This window comes from Glarea lozoyensis (genome assembly GCF_000409485.1).
Source record: "Glarea lozoyensis ATCC 20868 chromosome Unknown GLAREA14, whole genome shotgun sequence".
In the NCBI taxonomy this organism is placed as follows: domain Eukaryota; kingdom Fungi; phylum Ascomycota; class Leotiomycetes; order Helotiales; family Helotiaceae; genus Glarea; species Glarea lozoyensis.
Window position 1 is genome coordinate 901,078 of NW_007360988.1, and position 16,724 is coordinate 917,801.

General features: G+C 46.2%; 9 protein-coding genes across 9 annotated transcripts; 5 read left to right on the forward strand and 4 right to left on the reverse strand.

Annotated features, from left to right (window-relative positions):
- Window positions 1–72: 72 nt before the first annotated feature.
- Window positions 73–2,074, forward strand: GLAREA_06886 (Metallo-dependent phosphatase; the record flags this gene model as incomplete). The annotated part of the gene is made up of 3 exons (XM_008080834.1): window positions 73–162; window positions 224–1,845; window positions 1,897–2,074. 3 exons carry the CDS (start codon window positions 73–75, stop codon window positions 2,072–2,074), a joined length of 1,890 nt encoding a protein of 629 aa, XP_008079025.1.
- A 266-nt stretch (window positions 2,075–2,340) lies between these two features.
- On the reverse strand, window positions 2,341–3,323 carry GLAREA_06887 (EF-hand; the record flags this gene model as incomplete). Its single annotated transcript, XM_008080835.1, has 6 exons — window positions 2,341–2,411; window positions 2,511–2,747; window positions 2,830–2,955; window positions 3,096–3,111; window positions 3,163–3,219; window positions 3,279–3,323. 6 exons carry the CDS (start codon window positions 3,321–3,323, stop codon window positions 2,341–2,343), a joined length of 552 nt encoding a protein of 183 aa, XP_008079026.1.
- A 593-nt stretch (window positions 3,324–3,916) lies between these two features.
- Window positions 3,917–4,066, reverse strand: GLAREA_06888 (uncharacterized protein; the record flags this gene model as incomplete). Its single annotated transcript, XM_008080836.1, has 1 exon — window positions 3,917–4,066. One exon carries the CDS (start codon window positions 4,064–4,066, stop codon window positions 3,917–3,919), a length of 150 nt encoding a protein of 49 aa, XP_008079027.1.
- Window positions 4,067–4,386: 320 nt separating this feature from the next.
- Window positions 4,387–5,629, reverse strand: GLAREA_06889 (uncharacterized protein; the record flags this gene model as incomplete). Its single annotated transcript, XM_008080837.1, has 2 exons — window positions 4,387–5,465; window positions 5,518–5,629. 2 exons carry the CDS (start codon window positions 5,627–5,629, stop codon window positions 4,387–4,389), a joined length of 1,191 nt encoding a protein of 396 aa, XP_008079028.1.
- A 1,415-nt stretch (window positions 5,630–7,044) lies between these two features.
- On the forward strand, window positions 7,045–7,643 carry GLAREA_06890 (Sm-like ribonucleoprotein; the record flags this gene model as incomplete). Its single annotated transcript, XM_008080838.1, has 4 exons — window positions 7,045–7,047; window positions 7,136–7,276; window positions 7,354–7,404; window positions 7,458–7,643. 4 exons carry the CDS (start codon window positions 7,045–7,047, stop codon window positions 7,641–7,643), a joined length of 381 nt encoding a protein of 126 aa, XP_008079029.1.
- Window positions 7,644–8,070: 427 nt separating this feature from the next.
- On the forward strand, window positions 8,071–10,096 carry GLAREA_06891 (uncharacterized protein; the record flags this gene model as incomplete). The annotated part of the gene is made up of 4 exons (XM_008080839.1): window positions 8,071–8,542; window positions 8,582–8,607; window positions 8,736–9,074; window positions 9,131–10,096. 4 exons carry the CDS (start codon window positions 8,071–8,073, stop codon window positions 10,094–10,096), a joined length of 1,803 nt encoding a protein of 600 aa, XP_008079030.1.
- Window positions 10,097–11,071: 975 nt separating this feature from the next.
- On the forward strand, window positions 11,072–12,811 carry GLAREA_06892 (C2H2 and C2HC zinc finger; the record flags this gene model as incomplete). The annotated part of the gene is made up of 8 exons (XM_008080840.1): window positions 11,072–11,100; window positions 11,160–11,279; window positions 11,518–11,643; window positions 11,771–11,805; window positions 11,873–11,926; window positions 11,978–12,050; window positions 12,151–12,273; window positions 12,322–12,811. The coding sequence occupies 8 exons, from the start codon at window positions 11,072–11,074 to the stop codon at window positions 12,809–12,811; spliced, it is 1,050 nt and encodes a 349-aa protein (XP_008079031.1).
- Window positions 12,812–13,204: 393 nt separating this feature from the next.
- On the reverse strand, window positions 13,205–13,818 carry GLAREA_06893 (Ribosomal protein L13; the record flags this gene model as incomplete). Its single annotated transcript, XM_008080841.1, has 2 exons — window positions 13,205–13,744; window positions 13,798–13,818. 2 exons carry the CDS (start codon window positions 13,816–13,818, stop codon window positions 13,205–13,207), a joined length of 561 nt encoding a protein of 186 aa, XP_008079032.1.
- Window positions 13,819–14,123: 305 nt separating this feature from the next.
- GLAREA_06894 (Cu,Zn superoxide dismutase-like protein) lies at window positions 14,124–15,175 on the forward strand (the record flags this gene model as incomplete). The annotated part of the gene is made up of 5 exons (XM_008080842.1): window positions 14,124–14,147; window positions 14,202–14,331; window positions 14,403–14,480; window positions 14,544–15,038; window positions 15,117–15,175. 5 exons carry the CDS (start codon window positions 14,124–14,126, stop codon window positions 15,173–15,175), a joined length of 786 nt encoding a protein of 261 aa, XP_008079033.1.
- Between the last annotated feature and the right edge of the window lie 1,549 nt (window positions 15,176–16,724).

The window sequence follows — 16,724 nt, forward strand, 5'->3', positions numbered from 1 at the left end:
TTTCCTTTCCACTCTCCACAAACATACAGCGCGTCTACATGATATTGAACTTCTAAGTTCCCGGCTGTCACTATGTCGACCTTACAGGATAAGACGACAATTGCGAGCAGCATTGCTCTACGGCTTGCGGCGTTTGCTTTCTTGAGAATTATCCCCAGTGGTGTAAGTAATCGCGTTATCTGCGACCACAGCTTAAGAGGTCAAGAGCTTACCTCTCACATAGCACCTGATACCCATCATCTATTCTGCATTCGCATTATACGTCCCATCCTTCATATCGAGTTTCTTCACTCAATCACCTTATACTGTTCTAGAAGACGAAGTAGACATCACGGTTACGGAGACGGAATATGAAGATCAACCTCCAGAGTTCGCTTCCACAGCGGCGCATTCTCAGAACCTCCCAGAGAGTCAAAAACCCGCACATACTGAAGAGGAGGTCGAAATTGAAGAGACGATAGTTCTCGAAGAGAAATCGGCGCGACCATGGAGGACGCTCCTGACCGGTCTGCCAAGTCCTACTTCCACATTGCTGTCGCTAGCAACGTTCTTGTTGAATAGTTTGTTGGTGTTGGCTGCAACAGATTTAATATACCGAGGAAAGACATTCTATCCCAGCCATGATCTCTCGTTTGCGCGGATGGGATATGTTTCCCCTACCGAAGCGAACTTGCTGGTTAGGGAGCCAGACACGTCGAAACTTCCTATTTTCGTCTCTTACAGACTAGCAGATACGCCTGCGTCATACGAAACTCCTGCCTGGCAATCTGCTGGAAAAATTCTAGCTTTAAGTAACGATACCGACTTCACTGCACCCGTCACCTTTCCTATTCCAAGCCACGCGGATCGTACCTATCAATGGATTACTTCAAACAACCATACAGGTTTTTTCACGGTCCCCCCCAAGCCAGGTAACACTGGAAAATATGGATCTTTCACGTTCCTAACGTCCAGCTGCATCAAGCCGCGATTTCCCTACAACCCCCTGCATCATCCATTGGCTATCCCTGGATTCAGATATATGCGCGAAGTTATCGACTCAATACCTGGTGGACCCCAGTTCATGCTCTTCCTCGGCGACTTCATCTACATTGATGTTCCAAAACGTTTTGGTGTTACAACTGAGGATTACAGAAGAGAGTATCGCCAAGTCTATTCTTCGCCAGACTGGCCGCTTGTTGGCCAGAACCTTAGCTGGATCCATGTCATTGATGACCATGAAATTGCCAATGACTGGGATGGAAACATCACTGGAGTATACACCGCAGCTACAGACCCTTGGCATAACTATCAGACGTCTGTCAATCCACCAAAGGCTCATCAGGCTGGCAGATTTAACACCCTCCGAGAAGATGCGACTTACTTTGAATTCACCCAGGGGCCCGCAACCTTCTTCATGATGGATACGCGGACGTATCGAGACCCCTCCAATGAGCTACCAGTCGATAGTCCTGACAAGTCCATGATGGGAGCAGATCAATTAGCTGACCTTCTGGCCTTCTTAGCGAAGCCCGAACCAAAGGGTGTCAAATGGAAGATTGTTGTCTCTAGCATACCGTTCACCAAGAATTGGCGTGTAAATAGTGTAGATACTTGGGCAGGATACCTTCACGAACGACGAATCATTTTGGAAGCCATGTGGGATGTTGGTCTCCGAGGTGGTGTCGGGGTCGTTGTCTTATCAGGAGATCGACATGAGTTCGCCGCAACAGCATTTCCACCGCCAGCTGGAGGTAGGTGGCCTATTAGTGCTACCGTCAATGAGTTCTCGACAAGTCCACTCAGCCAGTTTTATTTGCCTACTCCTACCTATCGTCAGACAGATGAAGAAGACGTGATGGTCAAGTAGGTCCTCCTCTAGCGCCTACTCATTCATCGATCGCTAATTTATTTTAGATACATTCCTAACGGAAACTCAAAACTTGGAGCGGTCACTATTGAAAATGCCGCAAGTGATCAAAGCATTTTCAAGTTTAAATTATATGTAGATGGAGTTGAGGCATGGTCCTCAATTTTACTGTCCCCTCCAGTTGTTTCTGGAAAATCGCGCGGCAAAGATGCGCTATGGGGATAGTTGTACTATTTATCTGGGGGGATTTAGAGGCGCAAAGGAATTGGGATTGTGTTGAAACACCGCTGAGCTCTTCATTTAGTTCCGTCATATGTATTGGTATTGGGATATAAGCAATCATCGTAGCGAATAACTATGCTGTCTAAGTTTTACACCCACTATCTTTAGGCATAAAGCTAATCATTTTCTTGTTGAAAATTTAATCGGAAGTGATTTGCAAATAAACTGAGATATATAATGAATGGGAGTTTCTATAGTTATATAATTTTCTAAGCGTATCCATCAAGAATGTCATTTTCATCAACCCTCCTGCCTTTCAAAAACTTCACGAATTCAACATCTAAATATGCATCAGCAGCTATCATTGACATATCCTAGCTATTGATGCAGACAACCCTGAAATCGCCCAAATGTTCATAGAGAAAAAGGTGAGACTTACAACTGATCTTATCATCACCATCAATATTACCCATCAAATCGTCGACCTCCTTATCACTCACATTCTCCCCCAAGGAACCCAGCAGCTGCCGCAACTGTGACCCAGTGATTGATGATTTTAGACTTGGATCGTACTCTTTCCACGCCTTAGCTAGATCTGCGTCAGAGTCATCTTCCTCTGCCGCTGCTGTAGGCGCTGGATGGCGCGAGCGGCCGCCAGTCATCATGGAGATGAATTCTGGGATAGTGTAAGTATAGATTTATGAGCCCAAATATAACCAAAAATCGTTTGCCATAAGTGATAAAAACGGGATAATTACCATCGAAGCTAATGGTTCCGTCTCCGTCCAGATCTACCTCGTCGATGATTTGCTGAACTTCTGCTTCTGTGGGGTTCTGTCCAGTTGACTTCATTACTTTGGCGAACTCTTCGACACTGATTGTTCCTATTCGGGTACTTAGTACCTTGATTTGACTAATTACCGATCTGGAATCATGATTGATAGATACAGAGGTCATCGTAACCCCCTGAATCTTCTAGTTTCCATCCCTGTACAGAACTACAAAAGAAACCAGGTATACTAACCAGTTTTATCATCATCCTAAAATCCTATCAGCAAAACATCCATCTCAACACATAATCCCACACCTACATAAGCATCAAAAGCCTCTTTCAAAATCGCAACCTCCTCAGGAGATACTGGTTTCGCCTAAAAAGTCCCCGCCATCAATACCCACTCTTCCCCACAAACACCGTGAACAGGCTCACCATAGCATCGACTTGCGCCTCGGACTTGCTGGGATGAAGTTGCATAAGTAAGAATGTTGGGTTTTGTGATATTTGTGATGGGAAATGCTGTAGGGGATGCTTGGGAGGTTTTTAAAGACACGGTGGTTGGTGGACGGACGATTGGGTAGGTGTCTTGAAACACGCCCCTGAAGATCAATGTCACGCGAGTGTGCGATGGTTAAGGTGGGTCCTACGAACTTAATTGTGTTTCGCTTCAGCTGTGGCGATGCAATTGAAAATTGGGGCGGGCTTTAGGAGTCGAAAAGGGATGTATGTGTATAAAGCGAGGTTATATTCTGGTATCCCACGGTCGTTTCCTTCTCTTCCGCGCGCAATGCACCATCCGCTGGGAGATGTTGACTAGATTTACTCTCAATAATTCATCGGGGTTTGCGCATAAAATCCTATTATACAGACAAAATCTAACAAGTTTAACTCCTCAAGCTGCCGCTAAGCGACTCTAATGCTCAGATTCTAGTACGTCAACCAAAAAAATAACAAAGGAAATGGGGATTGTACAGCCGAAATCTAGGAATCTCCTATACATAGGGACTCATAAGTTCGTAAAGATCAATGCCTCGATGAGCACCTTGGGAGGAGCATTTCTCCTCGTATAATCAATCCTTCTCATCGCCAATTTCGCTGTTCCGACTAGACTGTTGCGGCGTAAATTGTGCTGCCGGAGTCGAATATGCACTCGTAGAAGGAGTGAACATTTCGGCGGCAATAGCAAATTGCATGAGATCTTCTGTCATGGTTGTAGACATGTTATCCTCCTCATCGAGCAAAATACGTTCTTTCTCCTCTTGGCTCTCATCCTCGATTACACGTCCGGAAATTCGCGCCATTAGACGAGTGAGAGCATGCCTTTTCGAAGCTCGTCGGAACGCACGACGTCGATGACGCTCTTTACGACGGGCTTGCCTGTCTGCTCTTCGCTGTGGGGTACAGATTCTTCGGTGGACTGCAACAATAAGGAAGGCGAATAGTGATACAATGGTGGAATATTTTATGAATGTGATTACCCATGGTCGTCTGTGGGGAGGACCGCTTTGAAAGCTCTTGTGGTGAGACCAAGGTTGCGAAGCTAGGCGGTCTTTTGGAAGAGGGTTTTTATGTTGGTGGAAAGATCGTGTTCGTCATCCCTTTGAGTGGAAAGTTCTCCGGAAGGTGGCAGTGGGTGATGATGGCCGTCAAGATCGTGAGCTGAGTGGTGATCATTCTCATTGCAAGGCCCCTTTGCCTTGGAACAAGGATGAGGGCGGTCTGATTGGGGCCAGGAGTCATCCTCTTCGTCTGTCGAACGGCCGTCTTGAAGACGTTCCGGTATATGCGAGATAGAGTTGCAGCCGGGAGAAAGCCTACCGCGGCGACCCTGACATGAGTTTGGATCCCGCCGAGGCTGCGTTTCACGGCAAAGACTCTTTCGTCGATGTTTCGGTGCCCCATGATGCATACCGTTTGCTGACCATATATCATCTCCCTTGGCCTTGGTAGATAATCTGCGAGCAGCAGTCCTCGCTTTGTGAATCACAGCTTCTGCCACACATTTCAAGCTGTCGCAACCCTGAATGTTCACTTCAGGAGGCGGAGCTCTATTGCGGGACAAGTGCTGCTCTTTCTTCCAGATAAGGTGCTTTAACTCGCGAAGCTGAGTTCGCAAACAATGAAGTTCGTTGAAATCGTTCTTCCACTCGGTTTGGGGAATTGGTGGCCCTTCTCCAAGGGGTTGTAATCCATTTGGGTTTGGATTTGCTATGACTGTGTCGGGAATGGACAGATCAGTCTCGATTCTGAGGATTTCGGTACTCCCCGTTTGTCTGAAAAGAGTAGTAAATCCAACGATATTCTTTTCATTGCCGTCTATGGTGTTGACAACGAATCTCAGCAGCCTCGAATCAGGGACTCCGTTGACTTTAACACAATGAAACTCCCAGCTCGTTACCAACTCTCTTTCTGTCTTGGCTTGAAGCTGTCCTTTTCCAGTCATCGCACCCCCTTCTGCTACCTGCAGTAGTCGTTGACCGTCAATGGTCACCTTTCCCTGGTCACAAACATCTGCCGAAGGGAACACCTCCAAATGAAGTTCAAATGCTTCGCTGGACCAGTCATGGGATGGGCCCCAGTTGGTAGGTATATTGAGGCTAATTACAGCAGATGAGTGGTCTATCAAATTCAGTTGTAAGTGAATAGTTCTTTCGGTATCGAAATTGCTTACCAGCTACTGATACGCCATATTTGAGGTCGTTCAAATTGCTCTTTCCTGAGAGAACCGATGCTAAAGTCAGTGCAGGTGACAATAAGAGCACAGCTCTGATAAAGTTGCGCATTATGAATTGCAGACAATCGGAGTAAATAAGTGTTGGGCGAGGAACAAATGTAGCATGAGACACGATCAACATTAGGTTGTTAACATGAAGTGTCACAACAACAGATCATATCAAGCAGATCAAAAATAAAGGTAGAGAATACTCGACAGTACCCATGATAGTTTCACTATCGTAGAGGAGTTGCAAGACGGTGGAACTTAATTCAAAAATGTACCTATCTTACCTGATGATGCGGCTGAGTACGTATGTCCGCTTGAAAAGCTGCCAAAAGATTGGATGATAGCCTGGGAGGTTCAATAAGGGGGACGTGGCCGGCGGGGCCTGTGACGACTTTCGCGGGATTGATCCAATGAGAAGCCGCAGCAGCGCCGCAAGTCGGCTCCATCGGTGAAGATATATGTCCGATCAAGAATAGATGAGCTAATGACAATCGACAAAGCGTAAAGTGACAATAAATTCCATCAAAGACGATTATTTCTACAAGCAATCGTAGAAACATGAACATAGAGAAACGGCTAGTCTCAAACCATTTACTATCGCGTTGTGAAATGGGCTACCAGCACGCATACATCATCCCTGACGATTTATTTGCGAGTTGGAAGAAAACATAACTAGATAGTAAAAAGAACATCAACCTGGTGATTCAGTGGTGAGCGGATATCTACGTTCTACTATTAGCCAGTCTAGTTACCAGAATACATGTGATCTCTGCGAGTTTGGATCTAGTTAATCTCCTTCCTTCTCATAATATTGGGTAAATCAGATATCCCATCCAGATAGCCATGTTTCGTTCTAGCTATGGGTTGCTGTTGTTTCTTTACTTTTATAGTCTTGAGTGCGGCGTAAAATAAACCCTGCTTCACTGTTTAGGGATCACCTCAGGGGAGCCCCCTTTTCGTCGCTTATACGTTAAGCGAGACGATTGGCATTTACTAGGGATGTAGGTACCTTACCTAAATGTATAGATTCTGGTGCATCCTGCATGTTTACGAACTTCTACGGTCCTCGAACTGCAGTACCCGGACAGGATTAAATAACTGGATGTTCTATAAATTATTTGCCGGTGGTAGGAACTGTAAGATCCTCTTTTCTGGATATGTAGAGACGAAGTTACGGCGGAAAAGCGCAATAGGTTCATGGATGAAGACATCAACTAAGTGGGGAATAAGAATACTCCACGGAGGGTACACTGGTTTGTCCATGGAATATTGCTTAAAATTAATATATGGTAAGCATTGGGACTACATGCTAGGGACTGACCAAGTGATGCTCACCATTCCGAGTCGGGTCACGTGAGATTATCCAACGGTCACCGCGACCGACCATTTATGCACCATGAGCTCAGAACAGGGATCTGCGAGCACTCCAAAATCTAATGAAGACCACACCATCACCTGCCAACTTCCAGTTCCATCATGGTAAGCAGAACCTCGCAGATTGAACTTAGGATCGCGAAATATCAGCGCACAATTTTTCAATAATAACAGCCTGCTAACTACATAATAGCTTCCTCTCGGCCTCCTTACAGCGGCGCAGGGCCACCCAATGCTGGTAGAGCTCAAAAATGGCGAGACGCTCAATGGCCATTTGGTCACTTGTGATACATGGATGAATCTTACGTTAAAGGAAGTTGTCCAGACAAGCCCGGTATGAACATCAGACACAGCATTGCTAGGGAGGGGCGTTCGCGCTTGGTTGTTGAATTGAGACTTATTCTGTGGCAGGACGGCGACAAATTCTACAGATTACCGGAAGTATACGTAAAAGGGAACAACGTAGGTCTCGAATCGCACACGCCATGTTAACTCTGTGGCTGATATTTTGGCAGATCAAATATCTGAGGGTACCTGACGAGATTATTGATTTAGTCAAGGAGCAACAGCAAGGACAGCAGAACAGTGGATACCGAGGAGGCCGAGGAGGGCAGAGAGGAGACTATGGTGGTAGAGGTGGAGACAGAGGACGAGGTGGGAGAGGTGGAGGCCGGGGAAGGGGCAGAGGAAGAGGTTCTTGAGGGTTGATAATGGTGTGAATAAGGCCTATAGCGCCTAATCGCATGAAACATACGGTCCCGAAAGGAACTTCAAAAAGAGCAAATCTCACGGGCTCCGAGGACTCAAAAACGTCGATTTAGCAGCGTTGAGCTTGGCCTAGAGTGTATTAACGGAGGGTATTGGAGAAAGCCTGACCCGATTCCGTGGACGTGGTTCGAGCCACAAAAGACAATGAACGTTTACATGCCAAAGCAATATGTCCCATCTGATAAAATCTATGCCGCTTCATTCTTGATACGTCTCATGTGGTGTTTTGAGCTTAGGTATGAAGTAAAGAGCCAATTGCGGGGTCCAAGTCCAGACATTGCACGTGATTCTGAATTATTTTACTGTAGCTTCAAATGGCACGTCTACTGGATCGCGTCTCCAAGATGCGCCAGAAGACCAATGCCACCATTCCAAGTGCCAATTGACGGATTATGGCGTTGTTTATGCCCATCGATAGACGCTATAGCACTTTCGTGCCATAGGTCTCCAATACGCGCTGCTGCAAGGCCAATAGTTCGCATCTGTCGCAACAATAGATTCGATCCCAATCCCCAACCTCGACGTTTTCACAGCTCCGATCGAACAAGATGGCAAATCAGCCCAGAGCGTGGGTCAACTCAGAACTCAGGAACATCAGCCAGACCTGATTCCACCACCTCTCTGCTAGTAGACATTGGGCAAGATGCGTCACGATGGGCGAACCCAGGCAGGAGAGGGAAGGGATCTATACATGACAAACTTGCAAACCTCGAAATGGTGCCCAGCAACTTAATTTATGATCGCCTGCGCGCTTGGTGGGGGAGAGAAGGAGCTTTTCACGACATACTAGGTTTAGTAGAGTATTTGGTTCTTGTTAGAGGCGAGAAGCCAGGTTTGATTCATTATGAATCTCTCATAATTGCTAATTCAGATGCGCAATATGGTAGCGTTGAAGCGGTGAAAATTCTGCTCGATGAAATGAAGGAGGAGGGTATCAACGGAAATTCTAGTCTATACCACTCTGTTCTGCAGGCAAGTTCAACTCGCGCTAGGAAGGGATATCATTTACTGACCAAGTAATACAGGTCTTGGCCATTCACCCAGACTATCTCCTTCGCAACGAAATATTGCAAGAAATGAAGGAACGATGGCTCGGCCTCTCGCCCGATGGTTGGCACAATCTGGTTGTAGGCTTGCTACGGGATCGGCAGATTGAAATTGCGGTAGATAAACTGGAACAGATGCAGATGGACCAAATAACTATCCAACCGTGGCTATATGAGATTACATTATACAAGCTTTGTGAGGTTGGAGAACTTGACCAAGCTCTTCAAATACTTGTTCATTGTTTCCAACATGACAGAAAGAGAATATCTCAAGCAGTGTGGTACTTTCTCTTGGACAAATTTAGTGGCGCGTTTCATGTAAGTTCAAATTGTGTTATAGCCTATCTAGACATGAATTGCTAACGCACATGAAGTACGAGGGCACGAATTATATCTGGAAGCTTCGGGTCATCCACAATCACTTATATCCTTCCGATGGCATATGTGCGAATGTCATAAATCTTGCAGCACGTTTTGGAGATTCTGCACTCGCAACATCAGCGACGGGCATCCTGTCTTCACGTCGCACCGCTCTTACACCCCTCCACTACGAATCTCTTCTAGCATCTTATGCCAAGGCGGGTGACCTTAATACTGCCTTTCGCGTGCTAGGTATCATGGCCGCCGCCGGCTTTCGACCAGACTCTGGGAATACTCGTCCTCTCTTTGAGTATCTTTCTGGTTCCATTTCGAGACCTCCTGAGGCCTGGGAAGTTCTAAAAGGCCATTTCGAGGATGGCCACACTATCCAGGTAGCAGGCATCAACGTCATTATAGAAGCACATATTGCACAACAGCAATTTGAGCAGGCTTTAGAAGTTTACAAGCAACTTCACATCATTTGTGAAACCGGCCCCAATATCGAGACCTTCAACATACTCTTGCAGGGAGCTGAAAGATCAAAGCTGAAAGAATCGGCCATGTTTCTAGCTTCCGAATTGGTGGCACTCGGTATCAAGCCAGACCACCTGACGTACGATCGCCTTATTATGGTATGCCTAAATGAGAAAGACTATGAAGATGCTTTTAATTATCTGGAAGAGATGGTTGAGGTTGGAAAAGATAAATTTGAGGACAGTGGACGCAAAGGTTGGTGGATGAGGAAAGGCACGGCGCTCGCGATGGCCCAGCAGTGTGCAACACACAACGATATGCGCGGCAAACAAATATTGGAACAGGCGGTGGAGAGAAACTTAATTGATGACTGGTACGCAAATAAACTGTACGAAGAACTTTACGGCGACGTTAGGCCACATAAATGGGACTTCGCAGAGACCTCCCCAACACCAACATCCGAAGTCAACGTTCAACGTGCGTACGAAGCGAGAGACGCTGCCTAGCCGGCTGCTCAATTTGTGTACTCTAGCAAGTTAGATTCGTAGATATGTAATAATCTTAGTCTCCAAAAAAAAATATACTGGGTTTATCTCTTGAATATGGCTTTTTTGGGGCTTGAATTCGATGAATAAGTTTCAGCTTTTATTCGTGACCTCAATTCTTTGCTTTGGCAGACTCCTCTATCATCATCGCCGACCCTATCTTATATCACGGGTTCTCCGATCTCATCCATGCGAACCCTAGTTGTCACAAAGTCCACTGTCACCTGAGTCTATTCTAAGCCATTCATCTTCGGGTTTTGGTCACGTTTATTTATATATTTCTCACTCTTGCTTTTATTTTACGAGAACGATTAACAATTACTCGATGTCAGAATACCTGGCTTGAAACCATTGATGTTTTTGTGCAAGAACATGATTTCAAGAGTGCATTAGGGACTTGGAACTTGTTCATGTTGTCACGATTTGTGTACAAGTTATCTAAGGCGGCTCACTGAGGCGTCACACACCTTAAAGGACTTATCCCTAAGGCTTATACACCTTAAAGTGTACTTTATCTTCTTTCAAATTTGGTTTAGCCAATTAATAGAGGCATTTCTCGAAGTTCTCGTTTTAAAGACATCCTCGTAAGGGACGAAATGAGGCTGAAGACCACTCTGACCGAGAACCATAAAATTATGGCTGCCCAAGCACCTATCGATTGGCTCGTTACCACTTTAAGGCACAACGAGGCGATCTCAGAGAATTTTTCGGGCATCCAGGCGTAAACAGGGCTAAACAAGGTAGAGAAACACACCTTCTCGTCCGCCTTGTGTTGATATCGTTCTTATTTAAAGACGACGTACCTTCTCCGCTTGATGTCTCCCCCGTCCATCCTCGACCTGCAATTAGCATCAAAGGCTAGCTGTTTTTTACCTGTACATCATTCATTTAGAGACCGCAGAAAGTCCAAAGCTACCCCTGCGAAAAGCAATAAGGATGGCAAATGAATTGTTGGAACCGGCGTCGTGAGTGCTGTAATATTTCCACCGAGAGAACGGCATTAACGGTTCGCCTCTCATGATAGAATTGGTATATCAGAACCGAGACCACTCCCGCAAGGGAATGTACCCGACTATGAGGCCGAGTATGTGGACACCAGAGTGCCCAGCCCTTCGACCCAATCTGCCTTGCCCCGTGATGATAGGTAGGTGCCGAAACAAACACCAATATTATCATGGAGAACAATCAGCAAATTGGCTTCCGAGGACGATCAGGACGCCCGAGATCCCTCTCTTCACGGTTGTCTCCGCTGGCTGCAGCCTTTCAGATGTCAGCCAAAAGATTGCCCAGCAACTGCTGGAAACTCGTGTTCCTCACATCGTGCAGTGAAAGGTTCCTGGATTCACAGGAAGTGGAACACCGGATGACCCCATATGAACCAGGACTATAATCCAGAACTCCTACTTAATTGCCTCATGGCGGGATTGCCGCTCTGGACCGTACTACATATTGATCTCCAATGGACGGAAGCCCAAAGCCGGGCCGGTAGGACCTACCCCACCAAATATGTATGTACATCCGGACTCCTAGACTCTTCCTACCGCCTACCTTTCCCCAGACGTCGGAGCGTGAGACTGGCTTTGGCTTCGGTTTTGGTAGTTTTTGGGGAAACGCAAGCTGATACTTGCGTGACAGGAGTGCCCTCTGGTTACTTCCACAAGCACAATCAGGTGAGAGTCTCTTCTTCAGGCGGTTGCTGTTAAAACCTCTATTCTGATGTAGACATGCAAGACATAGACCCCTGGAGTATCCGACAGATGGCCTTTAACCAAACAACAAGCATTGTTGATGGTAAGTCGAGAGTATTGACTGACCGTGTTTTGATACTGAGACTGATATCAGGCTTCTTCGAACAAGAGCCCCTTGGTCTCGCAGCAATGTTCGGTGGCACCGCTGAGGATCCTCTTCTCAGTTGGTATGCAGCCCTTTCCCCGAAGCCTGGTGACCGAACTTGGCCGTCCCACATGGCCAGGATGGACCGATGAAATATTGAATCTTGACTAACACCTCACTAGGGTCTCCGAGCCGCTAGAAACCTGGGAAGCGACCAGCAAAGAACCGACGAACTTCACTCCACAGGCATGCGAGCATCTAGGGTGCAATGAAACTCAAAAGTTCACATGTAGATCAGCACTCAAGTAAGAATTTCGCTTCACATCAGAAGACCCCAGCTCAATGTGTTGTAGAAGACATATGGAGAACAAACACCTCCGTCGACATAAGTGTACTATCGAGAACTGTAACAGTAAAGGATTTGGGAACGCAGGTGACCTGAAACGCCACCAGTCAACGGTACACAAACAGAACAGTCGAAAGCATATCTGTCCACACGCCGCCTGCAAACGACACAGACATGGATTCGTGAGGAAAGACAATCTTTCTGAGCATCTTAGGCGGGTTCATCGCTCGCAAGCAGACAACAACGCTGTGTACCCGAACGAACAAGGTGATCGGGAAGTTGATGACGACTATGATGAGGATCTCGAACTACGAGATGAAGGTTGTTTGAGCTCTGTGAGCACAGAACGTCCACCTAACAGTCAAACTTCCCCAGACAAGAGTCTTTTGATGGCAAAGCTCCAGGAGCTTGAGGATCTTGAAGCAAAAATTGAGAAGACTAGGGCACATGTACAGGGGGACATTGTGGCTTTGAAAAGAGTTCTTGCTATCTTTTGAAGCACCCAGAAAGAAATATGACGGCATGGTCATGAAATACTGGTTCAAATCTTTCTAGGAAGACCTGGGCGTTCGACTCCCTGGCAATGAATAATTGCTCTGTTCAGTTTATACTCAAGATCTTGGTGTCTTTGTGCCTTCCTCATTTAACAGCTTTTGCATTGTAGTTTATTGTCATTCCGGACCAGTATTGAAATAATCTAGCGACTGCTGAATGACAGCATCACGCCAGAGGAGTTAGGTGTATTGAAAGTGAGGGAAACAGTCAATTCCATAAAAGACTCCGTATACACAAATCCCATATAACGCCTCGGTTACTGGAGGCTGCCATTCTACTAGTATAATACATTGAATCTTACACATAACCAGTCGCACCTGAGCAGTTCCGAATGATTATGCTTTTGCATCTTTTGCTGTCGGCTTCGCTGCCTCTTCTAAGGGCCATTTCGCAACCATCGGCCGTCCCGCAAACCTCACAATATTCGGTTTGTATGGGTGAGCGTCTCCCTCAAAAGCCTTCAGCCGGTTTAATCGATCATCTCGTAGTCTATTCTTCGGTAACATGCCGCTGACAGCTTTCCGCAAAACCTCCGCTCCACCCAGCTTTCCCATCAGCGAATCCATACTGATTGACTTCAAGTTTCCAGGCCTGGTATTGTGTCTGTAATATAACTTCTGCCACCGCTTCTTTCCTGTCGTATGAAGATGAGAGCAATTGGTAACCACCACATAGTCGCCGCAGTCGGTTGAAGGATCAAAAATTGGCTTGTTTTTACCCATCAGGAGAACTGCAATCCGCGATGCTAGACGGCCGAGGGGTGGAGGTGTAATGTTGGGGTCTGTGAGAGCTGGAATGGGTCGGATGGTACTCATGCCATGATGAGGAGTGTTCGCTGAGATGTGGTGCCATGTTCGCGAGTAGGCTAGTTTCGTCTACATCCTGTTTAGCATCATTGCGCAATTGAATGGGAAACAGAGCCTCATACTATGCCCTTGGTTTGCGACATGATCACGGCAAGCCCAGGCGCCGAATGTTACGTCGCGTCGTGTGGGTTGATAGCCTTCACAGTCGTGATAATTCTCAGGTGAGGTCGTGGTAGGTCTTGGCATACAATTTCTTAGCTTCAAAACAATTGCCGAAGAGGGACCGGAGCGCATTCCGAAGCTCGGTATGATTTCAAATGCTCCCATTTTCAATTACAGCTGTGAAGAGAACTTCGTCTTTGAAAGAGAAGCAAGCAACTTATGATCGAATCTATTCCCCTTGTCTCTATCAAATTTTGACTGAAGAGTCTAACTTACAGAAACTTCAATGGCTATTACAACGCCTTTCAATGTATGTGCTATTCCAGCCAATGTCGTCACGTGTTATGTCCTAACAGTTTTGTAGACACTTTTCGCAGTGCCTATGACCTGTGAGGCATGCATTGCAGACATCTCAGGGTCATTAAAGAAGCTTTCTGGTATCCAGAGAGTGGAAGCAAATCTTAAAGATCAACTCGTGAGTATCGAGGGCACTGGTTCGTACGACCTTTCCTTGAAAAGTTTCATGCCACCCAACCAAAAGCACCTTGCTAAGTTGCACTTGCAGCTGCACCTTCTGCTATAGTATCTGCGATTCAAGCGACTGGTCGTGATGCGATTTTACGTGGTTCTGGGGGTTCAAACAGTAAGTGATGATGCCAGCAATAGGCGCCACATGATTCTGTGCCAGATGGGTAACAGCTAGCAGATGCCGCAGTATGTATTCTCGAGACACATGCAACTTCAGTATCAGATAGAGTGAAAGGTCTGGCTCGTATGGTGCAGGTGTCTCCTAACCTGACTCTCATTGACCTTACGATACGTGGACTATCACCAGGAAGTTATTGGGCGACGATTAGAGAAACAGGTGATATATCTGATGGGGCAGTATCAACAAGGGGTATCTGGAGTGACCCCAAGGAGGGAGCACTCAAACCCAGAGGTTTCCTTGGTTCTGTACAAGTGGGTAAGGATGGAGAAGGCAGTGTTTTTATCGACAAGCCAATTAAGATATGGGAAATGATAGGAAGGGGAATGGTTGTCTCAAAACAGCATGAAGGGGAAGCCAAATTTGAAAAAAACGACAATGATACGCTTGTTGGGGTTATTGCTAGGAGTGCTGGCGTTTGGGAAAACGACAAGACCGTCTGTTCCTGTTCAGGAAAGACGTTGTGGGAGGAGAGAAAGGATGAGGTGAAGAAGGGTATGCTGTAATAATATATGAGACGATAAATGGCCTTGGACTTATCGTCTGATGCTTGGCCGCCTGTTCCCAAATAAGAGCATACAGAGCAATCCGAACTTCGAGCCCAAGCCGATAGTGGAGATTTTAACCGTTAAGCTTTCATGCACGTGTGATTTGCAGAACGTGGACGTCTCGAGTCCTCCTTGGTGGTCGCCTTCAAATTGCTTGTTTGTGATTCAAAAAGCCCTTGAAGACAATCAGAGCAGGTTTCCAAAATTCAAGGAGCAGCCATCATGTTCTGAATCATTTACGATCCACTTGCCGATTGATATCCGTATTCGCTATGAAGATCTTCAAGATGAGACGAAATCGGCAAGCTTGTGCTGTTCGGATCTGGCGTTGTAGCCTTACGGAGTCTGAACGTACCAATAAGGTGCATGTAAATATTTCTTGTCGACGGGAATGCACCTCCAGAGAGTCTTGGGTAAAGATTGGCGTTTATTGAGCGTCTGTCCAAAAACCAAACACATGGGATTCACACTTTTGCATTGAACGCTCAAACAAAGTTGAAGCGCAAGCGAGTTTCGTCAAGGCTGGTCAACCTCTTCTGACACCCGCCAAGCGTTTTGCGTACCGGTTATGATTATCGATAAGGCTATTAAGTGGATTATCACGATCTCGATTTGGGTTCAAAATTAATCCCCCGGGCATGCGTACTGTAGGTGTATATTGTAATTCGGCTGCGTACGTACTACGTTACGATTCGGGTCATGACTCCATGTCGCTAGTTTCTATGATCGAATTGTACACGACTATCACGAACCAAGATCGTATTGCTCAAGAAGACTATCAAGACTGCACCTTCAACGGTTTCTTGTACAAGTACAGAGCTCGACTCAAATAGTTACCGTCATCATATGGTACACATATTGTCCAACCATCATGAAAGTCTTGTCCCGTCACGAGCACAATCAGAGTAGGATCATGTTCAACGTAAGACAAACTGTATGATTGCAATCGATGCTTTGAGTACAGTAATTAAGGCCCTTAGCCAACAGATGTTCTTAAAGGATGGCTGAAGATATGTGATGTAAGGGCGGGTAGTTGTTGGTTGATTACTTTATCGACCCGAGGATCAAAGAGGCTTGCGCTAGGCGCCTGTCAAGAGAAGCGCAATGTAAGAACTTCCAATCACTCCCTTGGATGAACCAATAATTGGGGCGGCTGGTTGTCTCTCTGGATTTCTTGCCCTTCAATAGTGCTATTGATGACTAGATCCTACAGGGCTAAATCTAGGTGCAGAATGAGCATGTGGCCTTCATGGGTTCCATATCCAACTTTGGCTGGTGTTGTAACCCGCTTACACTTTCTGGGGAAGAAGGCTAGAAGAAACTTTAGAATCCAGAATGTGTTCCCTGCATCACACGAAATGAGATACTGCGGTACGTAGTATTGATGATATGGCCATGTTGCTGACAATGGGTGGCAAGTGTTCCTGATTCTACCTCCTACAAGTATCCTACAATGATAATTGTTGCGATGTGATACTTGCCGGATAAACCTGCGACTTGGCCCTGCGTGATCTTCTTTTGGCACATCCGCCCTATTGGCTTCATCCTAGGATCACTGCAATTAGACCCAAAGAGTTTGATACTGTAAACTTGGTCAATCGATCGTCACGGACCAGCCCGGGAAAACAATTAC